Source organism: Corvus brachyrhynchos, unplaced genomic scaffold, assembly GCF_000691975.1.
Source record: "Corvus brachyrhynchos isolate BGI_N302 unplaced genomic scaffold, ASM69197v1 scaffold27, whole genome shotgun sequence".
NCBI classification, from domain to species: domain Eukaryota; kingdom Metazoa; phylum Chordata; class Aves; order Passeriformes; family Corvidae; genus Corvus; species Corvus brachyrhynchos.
Window position 1 is genome coordinate 3,150,831 of NW_008239139.1, and position 22,030 is coordinate 3,172,860.

At 38.2% G+C, this 22,030-nt stretch overlaps 1 protein-coding gene across 1 annotated transcript in view; it reads right to left on the bottom strand.

Moving 5' to 3' along the window:
• Positions 1–22,030, bottom strand: part of DGKI (diacylglycerol kinase iota) — a 173,746-nt gene that overhangs the window by 106,663 nt on the left and 45,053 nt on the right. Inside the window, 8 exon segments of the mRNA XM_008638114.2 lie at positions 249–323; positions 625–720; positions 6,179–6,295; positions 6,660–6,731; positions 12,364–12,429; positions 13,094–13,150; positions 15,588–15,662; positions 19,047–19,142. Of these exon segments, the coding sequence (XP_008636336.2) occupies positions 249–323; positions 625–720; positions 6,179–6,295; positions 6,660–6,731; positions 12,364–12,429; positions 13,094–13,150; positions 15,588–15,662; positions 19,047–19,142 (654 nt within the window).

Consider the following 22,030-nt stretch of genomic DNA (forward strand, 5'->3'; position numbering starts at 1 on the left):
CATTAGGTGATGGTCCTTCTGGAGTCTGGTACGTTGTTTCTTGAAAAATATCAACTCAGAAAATAAAACTTCTCATACAAGTTTTATCTCTTCTAAGAACACATTCAATAGCATGGAATTTTCCAGGGGAAAAATATATTAAACACTTCCGCGAAAAAAAGAAGAAAAAAAAAGCCTAAAAACTTTTAAGTCTGTGTTTAGACATTTAAACAAAAGGAGCATGATTTCCAAAGCACTTGAATACCCACTTCATTTCCTCTTTTGCTGGCTTTTCTTTTAAAGGACGTTCTCTTCTTTCGCCGTGTTGAAGTCTTTAAGGAGTTCTACATCAAAAGAAAAAAGAATACATGAAAAGCAAAACAAAATTTAGAAGACAGGCCCAGACAGAGCCCCTTTACGAAGCTCTTCCATGCATGTCCACTTGGAGAATGATAAGAGTATCTGGCACATGCTCGAGATTTAAATTACATGCGCTGCATGCTTTACACTTCCACACCACCGTTTATGGAGAAAGCCACACACGGAGACCAGACTGGTGCTTTGGAACTGGAAACTTTCCCACGCTGTGAGGGGGGAAAAAAGATCAGATGCTCCCATAGACTCACATAACACCACATGTTGTACCTGCCAACCCTCCCAATAGGGGTAGGAGACGCCCGTTTCCCCTTCGGGGCTCCAGTCTCCTGCCCAATCAGGCTCGTCTCCTGGTATGGAGACCACCTGCATAAAGATGTAATAAAAAAACATGATAAATAAGATATTTTTCATGTTTTTTTGTTTGCTTTTTTTTTTTTTAAGGAAAGAAAACAACAAGTTTTAGCTCTGGCAACCATTATGACTCAACATAACGTAGGCCACCATGGCATATGATGCTGGCACTGTAGAGTCAGTTCAGGCCTATCAAGAAACTTGTGTAATCATCTGCTAAGGAACAAACTGAATTGTTAATTTTTAAGGATTTAAGTAAAGAAGGTATTTCTGGGGTGATTGTTTGTTGTGTTTTTAATAACAATATCACTTAACTACATAGAAAAAAAAGTAGAACTACTTGTATTTTTGCAGAACCTATAAAAATAGAACTTATGTCAAGGCTTTTCTCCAGGCAGGCGACAGTCTGCTCAGTGACACTGAGCAAAACGGTGTTCTGGTGGGATAAGAACAGTCCAAAAAGGAGAATTTTATTATACTTTGTTATTTATTTTAATTCAGCAATTGAAGTTATACCTGCAGGAAACCCTAATCATTTCCACAACTGAAATTTTGTCTTATGGGAAATACTCCAAATATTTTTGCAGTATTTCAACTTCTAGTCTAACTACCACCAGGAAATAAAGTAGCATGAGGAAAGAAAGTTCATTGATTTTTTTTTCCTAGCTATAAGATGGAAACCAAGATTCACTCAGCTAATCTGAAAGTTCATTTCTGCCCTGACCTTGATCAGAAGCGTACCACTAATGAAAGTCAACAAGCAGAGATCATCAAATCTTTAAAACCAATGTCTATTCTTCATCCTGCTTGTTATCCAACATCAACAGAAATAGCTACTAGGTTTTGTTTAATACACATCAACCACTTTCAAAATATAAAGACTTGATTATGATACACCAGATACACAGGACAATGCCTCCACATTCCTGAGAAGAAAAACTAACAGCTATCTAACTGAAATACCTGAAGGTATTATCCTTTATCACTTGGACCAAGAGAAGCCTGCTGTAGAGCACAAGGTCCCAAGCTCTCAGCATTCCTGGAGAAGGAAATAATCATGCCATATTGTTTACTGAAAATACTGAAGACAAGACAGCTCTGCAGAGCAATTACAGGAATTTGTCCTTTTAGAACATATTTTGAGAAACCACATAAAGAAGTGCTCGTACTCTTCCCTAGTCTGATACACAGTGATCCTGAAAGCATGGTAAACCATAAAGACTGCACTGGCTACACAAATGCATCAGCAATCCCATCTGCATGGTCTTGCATTGCCCTACCTCAGCAGTCACATTGACTGTAGGCAAAAGTTTTGTTGTCAATAGAAAGTTAGGGGGGCATCACATTCAAAGCTGTCTCCCATGGGAGCCTTAGCCTAGTTCCTCAGGCATTCTCTGATGAAGGATTCTCCCTGGATTGGAGCAAAGCACAGGACAGAGACAGGAGATCTAGTCTATCCACAGTCTTGTCAGAAGTCTGCTGGACACGCACACGCATACCAAGCGTAAAGATAGTTCAGTAAAACCCTACTAATTATAAAAGAATAATTTGAAGAATGTTTAAATGTAGTTGCCATTAAATCCCACTATAATGTACCTAACAGTGGGGTGGAAAAAGGCATACAGCTGTATTAAAGGAAAGGGTTAAGTCTAAGAGTCCATCCATGATTATAACCACTTTCATTTCCATACTCAAAAAGGCACTAAACAATGTTATTCGAGCTCTTTTTTAAAAAATTTTTAAACCTCCCTACATCTATAGTGTTAACAGAACCAAAAGCTTTGCTACAGTAATTGCAACCACATGTCCATAGCAGATGAACAGCAAAAAAGCTGCTTAAACATACACAGGGTTTTTTGCAAACATGCAGAAGAGTAACAGCCAAAGAGTATCAGCAGTCTTTGCACACTGAAGTGAAGAAATGGATAAGTAATACCTTGTTCACAGAACAAGGTAATGAGCGTTTTGTAAACATATAATGTTATTCAGCAAGGTACCTGATAGCAAAGCATACCTTTAAATGGGCACCATAAGTAAATCCTAACTTGCCTCTAGAGAGGAAACCTCTCCTTTGTGGATGTCAGTTTGTCCATCTTCAAAAAGAGATGTTTCATGTTATTGAATGGTCAGTGTAACCCTCAGCAAGCTTAGGTAGATGAACAGAAGAACTGGAGTCCTTCTTGAATGGTGTTGGATGGTGCAAAGGCCATGGGCTACCTCAGACAAATCCAATGCAACCTTTCAACCTTAACAATATTTCAGCCTCAGTTTCCAAAGGCTTTTAGCACACTGATTTTCAAATTACTTAAACAGTGAACAGCATCTGGGAAGGTCAATCTTGACTATCTCCTGGTTGTTCACAAACCACTACCAGACAAGCCAACTGCACTCAGCAATTGAGGAAATAAAGAAATAAACCCAAAAATACAAGTATTCACTAGAACTAGCTCACAGTTCTCAAAGGAGGTGAAGAAAACACCAAGTTTACTCACCTTGAACAGAAAAACCTTGGAATTTTACAGTTACTGCCTTTGTCTTCCCAAACAGAAGACAGAATCAGTAAATCCATCAGTCAGATCCTCCTTATCATCTACTTTTCTCCCACAACACAAACACATAGCAAGTCCACTGCCAGAGCTAACACCACTTTGGCTACCAAACCTCCCCTATAACAAAATACCACCAGTCAACAGGGGTGACCTGCTTCACAAACTAGGAGATGGAACTGTACTGAACCCCAGGGAAACAGAGCTGGTATCAAAGCACTGCTAACAATACAGAAAATCTACAGAAAATTACAGAAGGGGCTCACATTACAGATAACAGGGCAGAGGTATTGGGAGTTTTCCATTCATGTAAGTGGGTCATTACACAGAGGGCTACCACCTATTCCAAAGCTGCTTGAACCATTCTGAATATTCTTCATCTTGCAATCAGTTTCTTACAAGAAGCAAAAGCTCCCCATTTAGAACATAGGCTGTCAGCATAAATTTGTTCTTAACCAATTACAACACGATGCTTCACTAGCACAACATTGTTGGTAACAAGACACAGAGTGTGGTCTTTGTGCAAGCCTAATATTTGAAAGGTGGTGACCCCCGTTGTACAAAATAAGCATGGAAAACTATTTTTGTGGCAATCAAAAAATAAAGATTATAAAACAGGGTAAGGGTTTGCTACAAAAAGCCATCTTACTTACTTAAAGGAAACCACAAACAAACAGGATGCAGGCACCACTAAAATCAATTTTATATGAGCAGGGAATTCAGTTCAGGAGTTGTCTGTGACCAGTGTAAGTAGGTAATTAGAGCTGAGGAAATATTTTAAACCCAAAAAGCTTCTAGCCAAATTTATTCTGACTGTGGAATATGTGAAAAACAGATTGTTGATTACACATTCATTTTTTTAATGTGAAATTACAAAAATTTGTAAATATTGTGTTTGTACTCTCTGGATCGAATGAACTAAATATTTCATAGTGTTTATCAAATATTTCTATAGGGTGAAGAGGGTCATAATATGTAGAAGTAGAGCTGGCCAGAAACAGCAGGAGAGGAAAAATATTTCCTAAGAAAACAATAAATAAGAAAACAAGACTTCTGCCAAAAATCTGAAAACACATCCAAAAGATGCATCACTATTTTCTAAAGTAATAAAGATGCATTTCTCATAACTCCAATGGGTGCTATTAAGAAGCTTCATGGAAATGCACCCATTGTCATAATTTTGAGCTATTTAATGCTTCAGCTACTCAAGATAAGGTTTTCCATGCTAGGGACCAGGAATTTCAAGGACTAGATATGTGATGGCAAGTTAATAATGAAGTACTTTCTCTGTGCTCATGGTTCAGGCACACAAAGCTAACAGATACTTTCTTTTAGTTTAATATTTTAAGCCTTTATTTTAAAAAATTTTTTTCTATAAATTATAATTACCTAGATTAATTTTTTATTCTGAAGTTATTAAAAAAAAAATGGACAAGAAAGCAAATTCTCTACAAATGTTATAAGGAAGGTAGCCTGGTTTAGGCAAAAGCCAAATCAAAAGAAAATTACACATCAGGGTTTGTTGGTTTGGTTTTGGTGTTTTCTCTTCTTTTTTACTAAAAATTAAATAAAATAAAAATCAAAAGGATTGAAGAAAAGCGTCTTTTAATAGGTCAAACATGCATACATCTGTCAAATACCAGACAGTTGCTGAAAATTACCCAAGGATATTAAGTCCCTGCCAAGGCCTCGAACATTCCTCAACAAAAGGAAAAAAAGTATTTCTCTGGAGGAGACTGACTAAAACAGAGAAAGAAGAGTGTGGGGGAAATCTACAAATGGCAAAAAACCCTTTTTTCTCAGAGAGGAGGTGGTTAGGAGTCTTGCTATGCTCTCTCTTGACCTAAAGGAAAAATAGAGGCCTCTTTGGTTGACTTTTTGGTTACTCTATACATATATCTCCTCTTTCCTCTGCTTCTTGTCTTTAATAACCAGCTTGCTAGAAATCCTACTCATGCCCAAATCTGCTGGCCATATCCCTAAACTGGAACTAAAGACAGTGTCACAATTTAGGCTTCAGGCCTTTTTCTTGTTTCATGGACTAGTTTTGCCTTAGTGCCTTGGCTACAGCCTGAACTTCTTAGTTTCTTCTTGACAGCCAGGAGGCAGAGTCAAAAAGCCCAGGTCACTTCCCAAGGATGGACTGAAATAAAGAATATTATTCTGAAATAAAAATTTAGCCACCATTTCCGACTCCCTGATATGTTCAGTGTTTGTTTCTTTCAGCTCAACTTGGAGTGAAAACAGACTTTCAAAGATTGCATGATGTGAACCCACTTTCAATTTTTGGCCAGCTCTCTTTTGGATATCTTTTCTCCCTGTTGTGTTCACCAGTGAAGTACCCTCTCCAAGACCTACCACATCCATCACAAAAGCTTTGAAGTCCAATGCCTGTTACACGCAACTAAAGCAGCATGTGGGCTTACTGCTGACTGCGCAAGCACTGGTGGTAAGTAAGACCTGATTCTTTACAGGTCCATTAAAGGCAGATTCAGAGGGATGCCAGTCCAGACACAGCCAATTCTTACTGCAGTTCAAGTGAATGTTTGTGAAGTTTTTCCCTGTATTTGCTCAGCTCTATTTAATGAAACATGCTTGACTGCCTACCACACGGGATTTCTTGCAGTATGCTTGCTGAACTCACAGTTACAGGAACAACTCTGAGCTGAATTAGCTCAGAACAAGTCATGTTTGTTGCTAATCATCCCAAACAGGGAAATTTACTGAAGGACTTGATGGAGGGGCAGGAGGATACAGGTTCATAACCACCATGGATGTATGCTGGGTTTCAGGGATAGAGACAAGGTTGAACAAGCATGCCTTCGTGAAGGAGGACCAAGCAGAGAAGCCAGGCTGGCCCTGCACAGCCAGACAGGCCCTGCACAGCCAGACAGCTTCAGAAACAGACATCAGCATGCAGTTACCTGAGGTTTCTTCACCTTAATGATCCAGGTGGGAGGCACAATGACAGCAGCATGAGCCCCCAGGGAACATGGCTCCTCAATGTGATGTAGCATGAAACAGGTGACTTTGTTATGGAACTGGAAGAGAAGGAAAGAGTAGAGTCAAGAAGGAGGGCAAGAAAGACAAAGGGGAAGCCTGGAGAAGAAGAAGAGGGTGATGGTACAAAAACTGGAGCAATATTCCCAACTCCATCATCTTCAAGTCCTTCAAACCATGGAGATTTAGGAACATATAACTAAAGATTATCTTGCTAAGCCATGCCTTCTTACCAAAATCAAAAAAAAAAAAAAAAAAAAAAAAAAAAAAAAAAAAAAAAAAAAGAAGACACAAACACAGACAAACCAAGCCAAACAAAAGCACCAAACCAACAAACCAAAAAAAACCCCATAGCCACTCCCAGTTAAACCCAGATCACAGTCTCCTGAAGCATTATCCACTTACCGCCAGCTTGCACCAGGAACAACTGATGGCCACAATCTCTTTACTATGGAAGGAGAATTTCTGCTGGAAGCCCTAGAATAACCAGGGGGAAAAAGGATTTAATTCTTCTTGACTATAAGAAAATATATACCTCTAGCTCTAGCCAGGTGACTGTGCTAGGGAAGCAGACTTTTGGGGGATAAAACAATTACAGGAGGTAACAGAGAAGATTCTGCCACTGGGGTATATTCACACAATCCTTTTAAAAGGGTTTCTGCAAAATTTTATGCTTTTCCTTAATTTTTTTTGTAGTTAATAACAAAGAAAGAAATAGAGATGGAATGTCTATTTTAATTTTTAATGGATTTCTACAGACCTGAAAGTTTCAGATTTTCTGTTGAACAAAGTGTTCTGTCATTGCATCCTTGTTTACTCTAACTATAAAAATTTGAATTTTCCTTTTTTTTTTTTTTACTACAGAACAAAATTCACTACAATGTCTCTCTGGGAATGTTCTAAAAGGGAAAGTAATTACGTTTATAGTTTTATTGAACTGACTCCGATTAAAATCTTTCCAGTAAGTTCCCAAAAAAACAATATGGTCTGATTCAGATCACACACAAAAAAAATTTGTTTACATTTTTAAAGATAAAAAAGCCCACCTCAACCAGAAAATGAGATTTTATTCTCCTAGAGAGGAGCTTCTTTCTATAGAATGCAATATGACTTTGCTGTAAATTCTAAGGCTGGAAAAGACAATTGGATCATATATAACCTTCTGCATCTAACACAGGTAACAATAAGATACAGTCTGTAATTTTGAGTTGAGTTAAAGCTTATTTCAGTCAGAGAAAAATATTTGGGTTGATGGCTGGAGAGATGGAAAGTGCAGAATTTCATTGAGGAGTTTGTCATGATCACCTTCACTACTTAGATTTCAGATTTGCAGTTGGCTGGATCCTTTATTCATGGGCTTCCACCAAGCCTCTCTACCTCTGCAAGTAGCCCATCACCACCCAGAATTTTCTAATTTGATCTCTCTACCAAGTGATGAATTTGCTAGCCAGTTTTCTTTTCAACAAGCTGGGTAACACCTGAATCTCCCACACGGTGGGCAATGCCCAAGACCCAGTGCAAAAACGTTACAAGCTGATTTAGTAACATCTAACAGGACACTGCCTCACTGCTTCTGTTATTAAAGTCCTTCTTATCCTGCAGGAAAAATGAGCCTATTAGTGCTCAGCGAAATGACAAGGTCAGGCATACCAAGAAGAAGAATTAAATAAACAACCATAAAAAACATGCAGAGATGCCCTGGTCTTGTTAGGTGAGAGACTGAGTTACAATCTCTCTATACAGGGCAGCTGAGGACAACCCTATTGATACTCAGAAGGGGAGGAGTCTCTACCTGCCTGACCACCTTGCAGATTCTTCTACAGGTGTCCCGAGCATGCACTCAAACCAGTTTGCCACACAGACCTCACTGCCAAGACCAGCTCCTGAAAAGGCTTGTGTCACCTCTGGCTAGATTTTTGGGGTTTTGTTTCAGTCCTTCCCCTAATGCCTCATGGTTTACATTCAGAGAAATTCAAAGAGTAGATTCTTCATAATGGTGGTGATTTGGCAAATTCAGGCTTAGCAATGGAATGTAGTGAAGTGGCTTAACAAAGACAAGCTGGCCAGATACTTCTGGCTGGGCACGTCTTGTCTGCCATTCAGTGTGGGCATAAAACCAGAGTGACAGTAACTGTGATACAAGTGGTGGAACAGAGGTCTGACACTGGACAAAACACTGTTTCTCATTTACTTACTCTAGTGCTTCGAAATGTTTCTCACAAATCTCACTTCTCCTTGTTCCAAAGTGCATTAAAATAAAAAGAACTATTTCAGTCCCTCATGGGCACGAAGTGTTTTGGTTTTTTCTGCTTTGTAACAGCCAGGGGGAAAACTCTTCTCTCCCAAAATCTCCACTAATTAAAACTAAATTCAGTATATTAATTCCACAGCCCATCCGCTGTGCATTTTAAACATATGGACTGAGCAGCTTGTCTGGTTCTGGATGGACCGTTTTTCATTTATTTAGTAAGGCATTTAGCTTTTAGGGAGTCATTAGAGAAAATGATACAGCAATAAAAACATATTAATGATAAGTAGCAATAAACCATCACTTTCCTTCCTCAAACTGCTTTACAAATGTGAGCTAATTCTTCCTAAGGAAGTTTTGGGTAAGATACCATTTATTTGAAAGCTGGCTTTACAAATAAAGCAATTGATAAAATAACTAAATAAAATATTTAATAAAATAATTGATAAAATAAGTCAGAGTGAGATTTGACAGGGCCTATTGGACTGAAACACAGGAACCCTCCACATTTCACTAGAAATCATATTTTCTGCCGTCTCTGAGTGAGAAGGAAAATTGAATTTTAGATGTCCTCGATCATGCAAGAAGGTCTGCACCAAATGAGAAATTTTGAGACCTAAAATGAATTCCACCTCTTTGAGAACATCAGCCTAAAGTATATGATTAGCACTGATTCTCCAGCAACCAATCCCTCCACAACACATGTGGTGACCTGCTCCTGTAGAAATAAACACTTGTGCATACCAGAAAAAAATGTACTCTTAGGAAAAAAACACCTGAATGTCCATAAAACCAGCTTGTGTTGGTAATTCAACCTGTCTGAATAGTCTGAATCAAAGTACAAATTAATATAAACACCCATGCACCAAGCAGAGCACATAGGGATTACTAGTTCTGATATATTTTATTTATAGTCTCAGAAGTATTTATCATTAAAGACTATTTTCACACCAGTGTTAGGGCTACTTATAATATTTTTTGCTGGTATTTTCCTACAATAGATTTTCTCTTTTTAATGCTCTTAGAGATACCCTAATGCAACATTACTGTAGGAGAGCCAGGTATTATTACAACTCAAATACAGACTTCAGCAAAAGCATTTGGATGGTGATCTCTGCTAAAACAATGAAGAACTAGAATAGCCTTTCAAGTACTAGAAATGTCAGTCCTAACTTTACCTGCAGCTCTGCATCAATCCACAGACCTCTAAAGGGACCAGTGACAAAGAGACACTGTAGACACATAATGCAGGTGTATAGAGGACACCCTGCTTTGGACACCACAGAAGGTTAAAGAAATAGTTTTTGTTTAGCATTATGGTCCAAAATGTGCTCTCAGTCTCAGAAAGCCCCTCAGCCACTGCTAACTGGAAGTATATGAGAAACAGATTTCTTTTCCACTCCTCCTTTCCATTTCCTTCTCATTCCTCCTTAAGCTTCTATTACTGCACATAGTTATGAAATGGATGCTGGGCCACATGGTCTGAGCATTTTTATTTCATATTATATAAAGATAAAAAATGTATCCAGATTTCTCTGATGATCCCAGGTAACAAAAAGCTAACAGCTATGAAACTGTCTTTTTTTCCACATCTTCAAGAGAAAGAAAAGAATTCTTATACTTCATGAATGTTGTTGATACCATGGCTTGGGAACACTTAATTACCATCTCTTCCAACAAAACAGTGATGAAGCATTAATGTGTGACAGGTTTGAAACAGCCAAATGTAGTTCTTCTCACAGCATGTAGTTAAGTTCAGGAATTTCTGCTAAAGGATGATGTAAATGCTACAACTTTACAAGAACTCAAGGCTCAACAAGGCAAGACCACAGGAAAGAAATTATGATAGGTTGTTAAATATAAAGCCACAGTTTCTGGGAATTCATGAGACAAAGACAGAAATAGATTGCTTGGTTACACTGCACATTCCAGGTCCCCTTGCCCTGGTATCAATTTCTCTATATAGTACTTCAGCAGTAAATCAGTGAAATCACCCTTGGGAAGAGTAAAAACCTAAAGCCTAGATGAGTTCATATAAGCTGTATTTGCACTAGCAAGTAATGTGTGTACTCAGGACGCCACACACAAGGATTTTCAGATAATTTTACTCTGGACTAGCTGTAGTCTGTAGTCCTGCCCACTCGTAACTGCAGAGTAAACTTTCAAATGAGTTTAATCTAAAAGTTCATTTGTTACAAGACTGTCCCACATGTGAACCATTGGAAGGGATGACAATAAGGAAAATTTCTTTCAAACTGCATTTCTGATCTGAGGTGGAACACTGACATACACCTGTGTACTCAACTTTTCAGGAAGTGTCAGCCATGGCACATAATGGCACACAGAATATAAAGCCACAAGGCTATGTTAAGGATATGGGGTGCATTCATTCCTATCCACTTACTTATGATTTGAAGCATGAGATGGGTATATCCGAAAAACATTCTTTATTTGAACTGTTATTAATGATCATATTTACCCATCCCATTCCAGGCATGGGATAGGATTATTACACAACAATGAGATCTACAAGAATCCTTAAGTATTCCATGAATAATGGGGTTTTTTATTGCTTTAAATTTACTGTCATTCCATTTCAATTATAGTTCCCCTTTTCTTGCAAGACAAGAGAATAATAAAGGTGGTTCTTACTTGAATGTTTTTGAAATGTTATAGCAGAGCACATGGATTTTGCTGTAATAGGAGATTGCTTGGCCAGTAAGTATAACTGATTTTTTTTGTGTTATAATTTTCTCTTATTCTTTGTTTCCTGGCAAAGAACCACTCTACTACAGTATACTCATGTTAGTCTTAACTGAATATTTCTTATTTAAGGAGAAAACTGAGATTTTCTCTGAACTTCTCCATATTCTCTGATGGCTGGGCTTGAAGACCTATATTGACCAAGGCTGCCCATACCCAGTACAGGTTTTGATATGATAGCCAGTAAGCACTCTCATTGCAAAATCAACTCCAAATGCTTATAGGGGAGATCCAGGCCAAGAACACAGAGAAGGATGGCAAAGTCATACCCTAAGAATGCTGTATGCAAACTGCCTTGCTGCACTGTTCCTATAGTACTTGCTATGCAAGGACATCACATTTTTATTGCATGTCCTATTGCAGCTGGTAGCTGAAAATCTGCATGAGTAGCCAGATACAAATCTCATTTTCCTCTGACTGAAGTGCTGTGCCATGGAGATGAGACATGGACTTTCTTACTAGTTGTAAAAAAGGAGGTAAAAGTATAATATAGTGGTAGAGAAAGGAAGCTAAATTCCTGTTAATTTAATTTTTAAATATATCTAAATATATTTCAGAGGTTCATAATAATTCAGAAGAAAGACCTTCAGTAGCTAAAATACTTCCCCATTTTTATAGGTTTTTAAAAATAAACTTTTACAATCTATGAAGCAGAGGAAACGTGAAGCAGTCTCACAAATCTTAGAGTCTGCTAGGGCAGAAGGAAAGCAACAGCATTTCTTTTCCAGGAGTCTGAAAAATAGGCCATCACAATTTTGGCACAGAGGACAGCACTACAAGAACATCGTATTAGTACAGGGTTAGCTTAGCAATTAAAAAGGCTCAAGGAGTCACAGCTTTCCTCCTCCTCATTTTCAGCAGCCAGTACAACACAACCTCCCAGGACAAATGATGTGCTCATACCTGCAGATGCAGCTGCCTTTCTCTTCCCACGTGGGAATCAGGACTTTTATGCTCAACATCTCAGGCTTGTCATCAGCCATTAAAAGAGGCCAAGTGTTTGTGATAGGAAAAAAAGGCAGTGACTAGAAGGACCTACAGGCTACCCAGAATTTCTGAGTGCCCTGTGTCATGCTTGTGCTGTGCTGGAAATCTTACCTTTCCACACTGCTTACATTTGCCCTCCTGCCTCCGCCGGTGCACCCAGTGATGCCTCACAAAGTTCTGCAAACAAGGACAAAAAGATGTGGTTTAGGAAACATTGGCACCTTGCAGTCAGTGGTACCATCTATGTGAAATTTGTTAACAGACACCAAAGAAAAAGTCCCTTCAGCCAGTGGAGCAATTAGTGGAGCAAAATGCACAGCAGGCATGGCAGGAAACCTCAAAAACCACCAAAACTGTAGGAGGAATAAGGACAAGGTGGTGTTTTCTTTATCCACATTGAAATGAGGCCAGAACTACTTCCTCAGTATTCAGGTTTTTAAATGCTTGATTTTATCTTTGAGATACTTCTAGAGGAGAAAAAAAAAAAAAAAATGAAGAGAGTACAAGTGAAAGGAGAGGGAAATAGACTTTTAAAATAATAAAAATACAAGCTCAAAGGCCAGGAAGAAAAAAAATGCTACCAGAAAAAAAAAGGAAAAATAATTACTGAACAAATGGGCAAAAGACAACAGAAAGCTGAAATGGTTTCTGTCAGTGTAAGTAATAGAGAGCTTCGGCTAGAATTCATTTTACGTTTATTCTGGAGAGGAGAACGTGTTCCACTGGGAACAAATTCTCTGTCTAAGACTCCTCTCAGTCTAAAAGCACTTCTGCAGCTGCACACCAGGGGGATCAGCACACATGTCAAATGAAAAGCTATCATCATTTGTCCCTTACTTACTTCTCTTGGAGATCTGGAGCCTCCTTCTCGGAAAGTCGGTTTGCAGCGAAAATTAATCTGGCATTGAAATAAAACTGTTAGAACTTAAAGTGAGCTGAAAGAAAATTTATTCCAATATTTTTATCTAGGCCAGACTTCCAAAGAATTTATTATCTGTTAAAATATTAACTTCACTAGGTGGAAAAAAGTAACTTACCTGGATGTCAGAAAAATCTCTTTTCATATGCCATATTAATTCTCCTAGCTAGATCTCTACACAACCCCCATCTGCACTAATGCTATTGCTGCCTACTCAGTTCAAATATTTAAGCTGACTCCTCCTTGTAGGAGGAAACAGCTTCATCTGTTTTGTTTTTCAGAAGATCATTTGCAAATAAGTGCACACTTCAGCTTAGGTCTCAAAAGTTAGTAGGTGCTGGAAATCTCACTCTGTAAAACCTTTTTGCACATCCCATCTTTATGTCTTCAGAAAAAAAATCTGTAGAGTAATTGTCATTTACATAAAGAATCATGCAAATCACCATAAATTTCTACCCTTTCCTTAAATTAAGATGTTTTCATCCACCTCCCCAGCCACAAATCATTTGGGGAGCATTGTACTGCCTCATGCAGTGGTATTGCCAATTCAGATGGGAGAGGAAAGACAAAGAGGACAACAGGAGTTTCCATGAATGGAAAACATTTTTAGGAAGGTGAAGAGTAAAAAGTATTTAATTTTTAAAAAGGCAGTCTTTCCTAGAGAAAGGGAAAAAAATTTTTGAGAAAAGAAAATCTACAGAAATAAGAATAGAGGGATGTAGAAATTTTAAAAATACACTGAAGATTAAGACCTGGAAAAAGACCAAAGGATATGTGAAGTAAGGATGCACTAAATGAAATAAATTCAAGTTTGAGTTGACTGTATTTCAAAGAATTAAACATTTAAAGATACTGCACAGCTATGCTTCAGTTATGAAGGTAGAAGGACCGAGTTTCTCCAAATTCAAATACAACCCTCCCCAAATAAATAAGTTCTTCCCTCATTTAATAATTGCCTTCAAAATACTAGGTCTAGGGAGAAAAATAAAAATAATAATAAAAAAAGCACACACACAAAAAAAGAAGTAAACTAAATACCTAGTGCTTATAAAGAAATGAAGGGCATTGTAATATTAGTCTTCTTCCCTTGCTCTTCACCTGGAATGGCAATTTGTTGTTTCACTGCTCACTCATGGCAGGCTGGAAAGACCCAGCTTACATTTATTTTGCCTAAAACGTGCACCTTTGCAGAGAGGGCCAAGCAGAAGACTTACCCACCAGCTTTAAACTTTACAGACTTTATAACAACCCTCTGCCAAGAGGTGGATTTCACAGTCTCCATAATGGCACAGGCAAGCTGGGTTTTATCTAAGTGCTCATTTCCTCTGGCTGGCAGTGCCACCAGCTCGCTGGGCTATGGAAAGTCAGCACTGCTGGTGATGGAGGAAGTCATGAAAAATTCACTGGTAACATTTTGTGCTGAAAGCATGCGCTAATGTTAATTTCACTGTGGATAAAAGTATCGGGGGTGGAAATGGTACCTCTCCAAGTTGGTATTATGGCGATCACTGTGGGATTTGTCAACAGGAGTCCAACTCCTTGGAAAGGAAAAAGCCCTCTCCTTATAGGGTTGCTGCTATAAATTCGTTATGCATCAGCTTCTTTTATGAAGAGCAACATTGCTAAACATATAGGAGTGAAAATGAAGCTCTAATGACAGCAGTGGGGAAATTCCCACACATATTTCTTTTCAAATATCCCACCAGGAATGAAAAGGGTGGGGGGAGATTTCTCTGGCACATTTCCAGTTAGGCATAATGAAGACAAATCACTGAGGGGAAGACTGAAGTCAGTGATAGATATTCTGTAGGTGCTTGAGTATGATCAAGGATCCTTGAAGGAAATGCAAAGAAGGACAGATGCTCACAGATAATGGTAGTATACATGAAAGGTTTGATGTTTTCCATTTTACAGACAAAAAGTTGATTTCTGAAGTTTCGAGGAGAAAACAGCATAGTCTAGTAAACACAGGAGAAAAGGTTCACACTAGCATCTTATGCTGTACTGCTCATAATAAGTATAGCTGTCATACAATGAATTATGCTGGCTTTAGCTGGGGAATTCTAAAAGGCCAATTTCATACATGACAGGATACTCCATTTTCTAGCTTCAATTTTTAATCTAGAAGTAGAGGCAATTTATTTTTTAAATATTAAAACTGTGAAAGCATTCTGTAATTTTTGGTCTTTGGTTTTGAATTTTCTTGGGTTTGGGGTTTTTTATAGTTCACAGGGTTCAAAGAAATATACTTAAAAAAAAAGGTGGAATTTTAAGCCAGCTTTTGTTAACAAGTACATTGTTAAAACAGCTGTGAAAACTTAATGTGGCATATATAGTTTTTAACAGGCTGAAACCTCACTAAAAGAATTAAAAGCGTGTTGGCTACGTCAGGCTCCAGAAGATGGCAATGTCTTACCTTCTCTAACTGCTCCATGCACGCATTGTGGACCACGATCTTGCAGGCAGCACACTTCCTCCGCAGGGCAGACTTCTGCAACAGGAAAGGGACACGTGTGTGCATGGAGGCGAGCTATTCCCTCAGGAAAACAAAGTCAGCTGAAAAACAGGAGATCTTTCACTCCCTATGCAACATCCTTTTTTTTTTTCCTCTTTTGGTGCTCTGAACTGAGTACAAAACAAATAAATAAATGAAAAGATTTGAAGCTCTTCTGGTTAAAGCTCTTCTGGTTTTCTTTGTGAGAAACACAGCCACAGCACTCCAGCTTGGGAACTAGAAGTGAATGCCTCCCTTTAGGTAGAGGATTAGGTTGCTAACACTGCAGAGCATCACTCTAAAAGCAAGCATCCCATGAAGATGATGAGTCAAGGCAGTGCAAAGAGGAGAAAAATGGTACGTGCAAATCGGTGAACTTGGATCAGTTCGCAAGAGGTCATTTCATGCTTATCATATAATATTTAATTGGATTGGCCTGACCATGGCCTTGCAGAAAAATACTTGGGTCATTTTAGCAGAGAATGATAAAGTTCTCAGAGAATGCTGTTAAATGCTTATGAAATGTTACAGCAGGGACAAAATTCTCAATTATGCTGGTTAGCTTTATTAATTTCAGTAGAGCTTTTGAAATAATTTCCATCAAATCCCCTGGGCCAAAGCATATCAAAGGCAAGAGAATACATCCAGAATAGAGAATGTATTTACTTACTTTACTTCCATAAACTCAATTTAATTAACCAGATGAATTAATTTTCATAGAAATTTAACTTACAGACTTGTGCTTGGGGGACAGAAGATTTATAAATACACGCTAAGTTGATATTTCTTTGCTTTGGATTTTTACATTCAATTTATTCATGTCCATTTAAATCGCTAATAAATTAATTCTTTATAGTTTTCAGCATCGTTTAAATAAGCTCATGAAGAAACAGGAAACACAGCTTCAGCTCACATTATGGAATAATTCTAATAATTTTATTAATTCTCATCATTATCTAGATACACCCTAACTGTATATGTTCACGTGTATGTGGTGTTCTAATGTTTCACGGCATGAATCATGGCATCGTATAGCAGATTAGCTTAAGCTTTCACATGTTTTGCTACTTAGTAAGTTCATGTTTTTAATCTCTGTGAACACCATATGCAACATAATATTAAATTTCCATGTTACTTCCAGTGCGCTAAATCACGAGGAAGAATTTTCTCAGTTTTAGAACGGCAAACTTCTGCTGAGAACACAAGAACCATCACACTGGCTGAGACCAAAGGTCCACTCAGTGAAACAAATCCTGTGTCCAGCTTTTGCCAAAGCTCAGTGCCTCAGGACCAACGTAAGCGCACAGCAAGCACACAGTAGCTCTTCCCTTGAGTATCACCACACAATCAGCACTTTTTGGGACTTTGCTTCAGCACTCTCAAGGAGCCATAGGCTTCTCAGGCTTGGCCTTAATGCTGTATTCCATAATGTAACCAATTTGTACCACAGTATCCCACAGTGGTAGGCAGGAGAAGAGAGATCCAGCAGGCAGGAATTGTGCAGCAAGATTGATTTATTTAATTATTTTACAACTCTTTTATAGACTTTTTTCTTCATAGTCTAATTAATTGGTCAAAGGATCAGCCACCCCTTGGGGTGATTGGCTAAAATCCTAGAACATCCATTGTCAAAATATTTTTCTACTGTACTATAAACAAAGCTCTGCAAGGTCGCAGGTGTTCATAGTTTATAGAACTCTGCTAATATCTTCCGTGAGAGAGAAAAATATCTCACAGGACTGGAAAGAAGCAAGAAAAATTCTTGCTAGCAGCATATTTGTATCCACAAATTTGCTTGAGAAGATTTGGGAGATGGATATTAAATTTGTGCTATGGAAAGCACTAGTATCTTGGATCCCATTGCCCTGAAAACTGGGGGTGATTAGTGAATCAAAATGCTTTGATTTGAATCAAATGCTCTGAAGGTGGAGGGGGGAGGGTTGGGGAGGATGGTAATAAAAGCAGAAAGACAGTATCATGAAGAGTCACAGATAGCAACCACAAACATCCCAGAGAAGAAGAATTCCCTTTAACCTTCACAGTCCAAGGGCTAGGATACCCCCTTGAGCATTGTTTCCAATCAGCAAGATTGATTTATTTAATTATTTTACAACTCTTTTATAGACTTTTTTCTTCATAGTCTAATTAATTGGTCAAAGGATCAGCCACCCCTTGGGGTGATTGGCTAAAATCCTAGAACATCCATTGTCAAAATATTTTTCTACTGTACTATAAACAAAGCTCTGCAAGGTCGCAGGTGTTCATAGTTTATAGAACTCTGCTAATATCTTCCGTGAGAGAGAAAAATATCTCACAGGACTGGAAAGAAGCAAGAAAAATTCTTGCTAGCAGCATATTTGTATCCACAAATTTGCTTGAGAAGATTTGGGAGATGGATATTAAATTTGTGCTATGGAAAGCACTAGTATCTTGGATCCCATTGCCCTGAAAACTGGGGGTGATTAGTGAATCAAAATGCTTTGATTTGAATCAAATGCTCTGAAGGTGGAGGGGGGAGGGTTGGGGAGGATGGTAATAAAAGCAGAAAGACAGTATCATGAAGAGTCACAGATAGCAACCACAAACATCCCAGAGAAGAAGAATTCCCTTTAACCTTCACAGTCCAAGGGCTAGGATACCCCCTTGAGCATTGTTTCCAATCAAGGACTTGAACACAGGATCCCCACTCTCACCCAAGCTACCTAAATACCAAAATAAGAGGGGGTTGGGTATTTTCTTCTCTTTGGCTGAAGCAATTTAACTGATACACTAGGCAAAAAAGAGCTCCTGAAGTAGACTGGCATTGTAACAGTCAAAGAACAGACACATGGGTATGAGATCAATCCAGTGAAACTTTTTCATACGCAGCAGAAAAGCTTCAATACAAAGCTAACCTTGAATATTCCCAAAGAGGAGAAGGTAAACACTCAAATATGAGTGCACTCATTGCCAGTGAGTGCATTCAAGCGTTTGGAAAATTCAGTTCAAGCGTTGCAGTGATTAAAATTGCAGAAATTTGATCAGACCCTCCTCTCAGAGGCTGAAACAAGTGATATATTTGTATATATTTTTATATAAAATAGACTACTGTCTTTTAATATTCCTGAAACATCTCAATATTATACCCTTTTTTCCCCTTACCATGTTAGTAAAACTGTTCATTACATACATTCTCACTGTGTAAATAATCTGGGTCAATCAAAACTGGTTTGGGCTTTTTTCCTGAAGCAATAAAATCTTTACCAGCAGCCTTTTGCCCTTTTTGCTCTCCTTCTGGAACACGGGCAAACAATTCAAGCTCTCAAGTGACTGAGCACTGCATCAGTCTGAAGCCAGACTTGTTACCTCAGAAAGAGAAAAAGAAATCCGAAAATAACTCACTGAGAATTTGACTTGGCAGCTTTCCTCCCCCAGGTAGCAGAGGTCCCCAGAAACATTTGTCTCTAGCCACAGATGCTCTCCATTCACAGCATTTTCCTGAAAAAAAAAAATACTTGTTAATCTGTTTTGTGAATATCAGCCACGTGAGTATAGAGGGAAAAAAAATTTTTGATTTTCAACATCAATTCAGAAAACTAAACTAAACCAAAAAAACCCAAAACAAACAAACAAACAAAAAAAAAGAAACAAAACCAAAAACAACAAACAAAAACCACCACACCACCAGTGTTCCTTTGGTTTTCTACAACACAAAACCATAGCAGATATCAGTATTACCCTGGCTGACCATCCCAGCTGAAAGGATGCTGACAATACAATGATGTGTCACCAATCAAAACCAAAGTATTTTTGAGCACACTTCAGTTAAACTTTGCTGATGTTCTTCCCACATGCTGCATAGTTTGACTGGGAATTCAGATTTCATAAGCATGAGGTGTACACAGAATTTTAAAGAAACAGAAAATCCAGAGAGATGAAAGCAAAACACAACTAATGAACTTTCAACTGGAGAGACCAAAAAATTTGAGAACTGGGCACAGGAGTGAAAAGCAACACGCTGACTGTAGCTTTAGGATGATGGGATAAACTAGACAAGGGAAAATGCTTTCTTTGAAGTGGCTGGGTCAACACTCTGTTTGCAAATACATCAACAAAATATTACTCAGCCAGAAGAGACCAGACTTTATATATGAAATAACAGCACATTCATCTGAGAACATTCTCAAAAAAGAATCTACCTAGCACACAGATATTTAGGAGTGATCAACAGGCTAACATCTAACTTTTTCTTGACAGCCTCATTTGACCAAATCTGTACCTTGATTCTATGCAAATTCTTGTTCTAGGGAAACCTGGTTGTAGATAGACTATGGGTTTCACTTGCCTGTAATCCTGGTGTGACTAAAAAGCCTAAAAGTCTCTGCACACTACTTGAGCAAAGGGAATAAATAGGAATTCTGTTCAGCTAGAATTAGAGCATGATAGAAAACGCTTTGACAGTCTGACATTTGGTTCCCACACAGCAGAAGTCACAAATGATGACGCTCACCAAACAGATGGCGTCCGACAGCAGGATACTCTGAAATAGCCATCTTGGATAAAATTATTTATTTAAAATACCACTGTCAGTTTCAAAGTGATAAAATGAGATAGCTTCCCTTGCCACGCTGATTTCTTAGATAATGAAGAAAAGTAGAAGTAGCAAAACCCTTTTCTTTCTAGAGTGCATCCACAACAGCCAGGACCTATGCAAGGCTTCACACGGTGCCTACCACAAGTATGGCATTCACTTCAAGTAAGACAAGAGGACAAGAATAACACTGGCTGTTTTCTGGTGAGAGGTCTACCTGCCTAAAGGTCTTTAACTTCATCAGAAATGTTCCAATTCCCAGAGCACAATAGTTTAGGTGAGGATTTTCAACACTTTTATAATGCAAAATAATTTCTAAGAACTTGCACTAACCTAAGAAGTTCTTCAAGCCCTTCTTAGAGGGTACATTATTCAGATTTTAAACTCTGTCCCTCAGATGTGTCCTTATATTGCAGCTATTTTCTCCTCAGCAGCAGGATATGAGCTCACCAAAGGGTACTTGACCTGAGCAGGTTCTCTGCTGACAAAACAGTGCAAACTCAACATTATAATCCAGAGGTATATTTCATAGGTTATAAAAGATTCTGATGAGAGACGAATTCTGAAAGCTAAGTAAGAAAGCACACAGCTCCTGGGACAGAATTTTTAACAAGGAATAAAAATTACATTAAAAAATAGATTAACTGCTGCTTCATTCAGACCAGGTCCACACAACTTGCCATCAGGATTTCTAAAGATAAAGTGGCCTATTTCCATAACCTAGTTTAGACCGTTTGCTCTGTATTGTTCCAGATTGTATCATAGATTTACATGTCTAACTTTACATCACCATGTAAATAAAATTAGTCAGTAGTCTACAAGGATGACCTTCGTAGTTCATGTTATTATAGAGTTCTAACACAACTAAGTAATAAAAATGTAAATAACCTGATCCGGTATAAGTGGCACACTTCCAGATACCTACTGCCACAATTAATTTCACCTCACTGTGTGTGAAAACTCACAATTTCAAATCCAGCAAATTGACTTTTGAAAAATCTTTCATCCTGAATCAGAGCAAAGAGCTGAGGCTGCCCAAGATGAAATGCCCTCCCTCAAAAATCTTTCTCTGTCAGTTAATTTTTCTCAATAAGATCAAAGGGAATTACTGTTTTAAATTTTACAGGGCTCTGTCATTCATATGATGAGACATTCTCTTGCCACTTACGAAAACCAAGATGATATAGTCAAAGGAAGTGCTGTGACCTTTTATAAGCCAAATTTTTATTCACTTCTGACAAAAATTTTTTGCAAAAATCAATACATTTCTATAAAGAATTTTTACTTCAATAAAACAGTATTTTCTACTCCAGAATTTAGAGGCAATATTCCACAACATGCTGGGCAAAAGGGTACTCATTTCCACCTACCAACACAGAAGCCGACAGGAAGAGGTCCCTGGGATAACCTCAAGGATGACATCTTGTTTAACACAAAGATAAACCACAGTACAAGTTCTGTCATCACTTGTATATTTTGAGACAGACTTCTTTTTTTTTTCCATAAAAAGCTTGCCAGTTTGGTTTATTTTGTACTTGATGTCTTTACGTTGGCTTTAGGATTTAATGGTTTTTAAAGAAGCGGTCGTTCTCCTTCTGTCCCTGAAGCCACAGACGCCAGTCTCATGCTCTCGCCATTTTCCTCATGCCGAATCTGTGGCTGTAGAGCTCCATATAAAATCCGTTCAGCTAATGGAAAAAAACCAGATATCTTATCTCCCAAATCAGCTAGACAAAATGACTCACCCTGTGACCACATAACTGTTGGATCTGACACAAAGAGTGGTGGGGGGAGG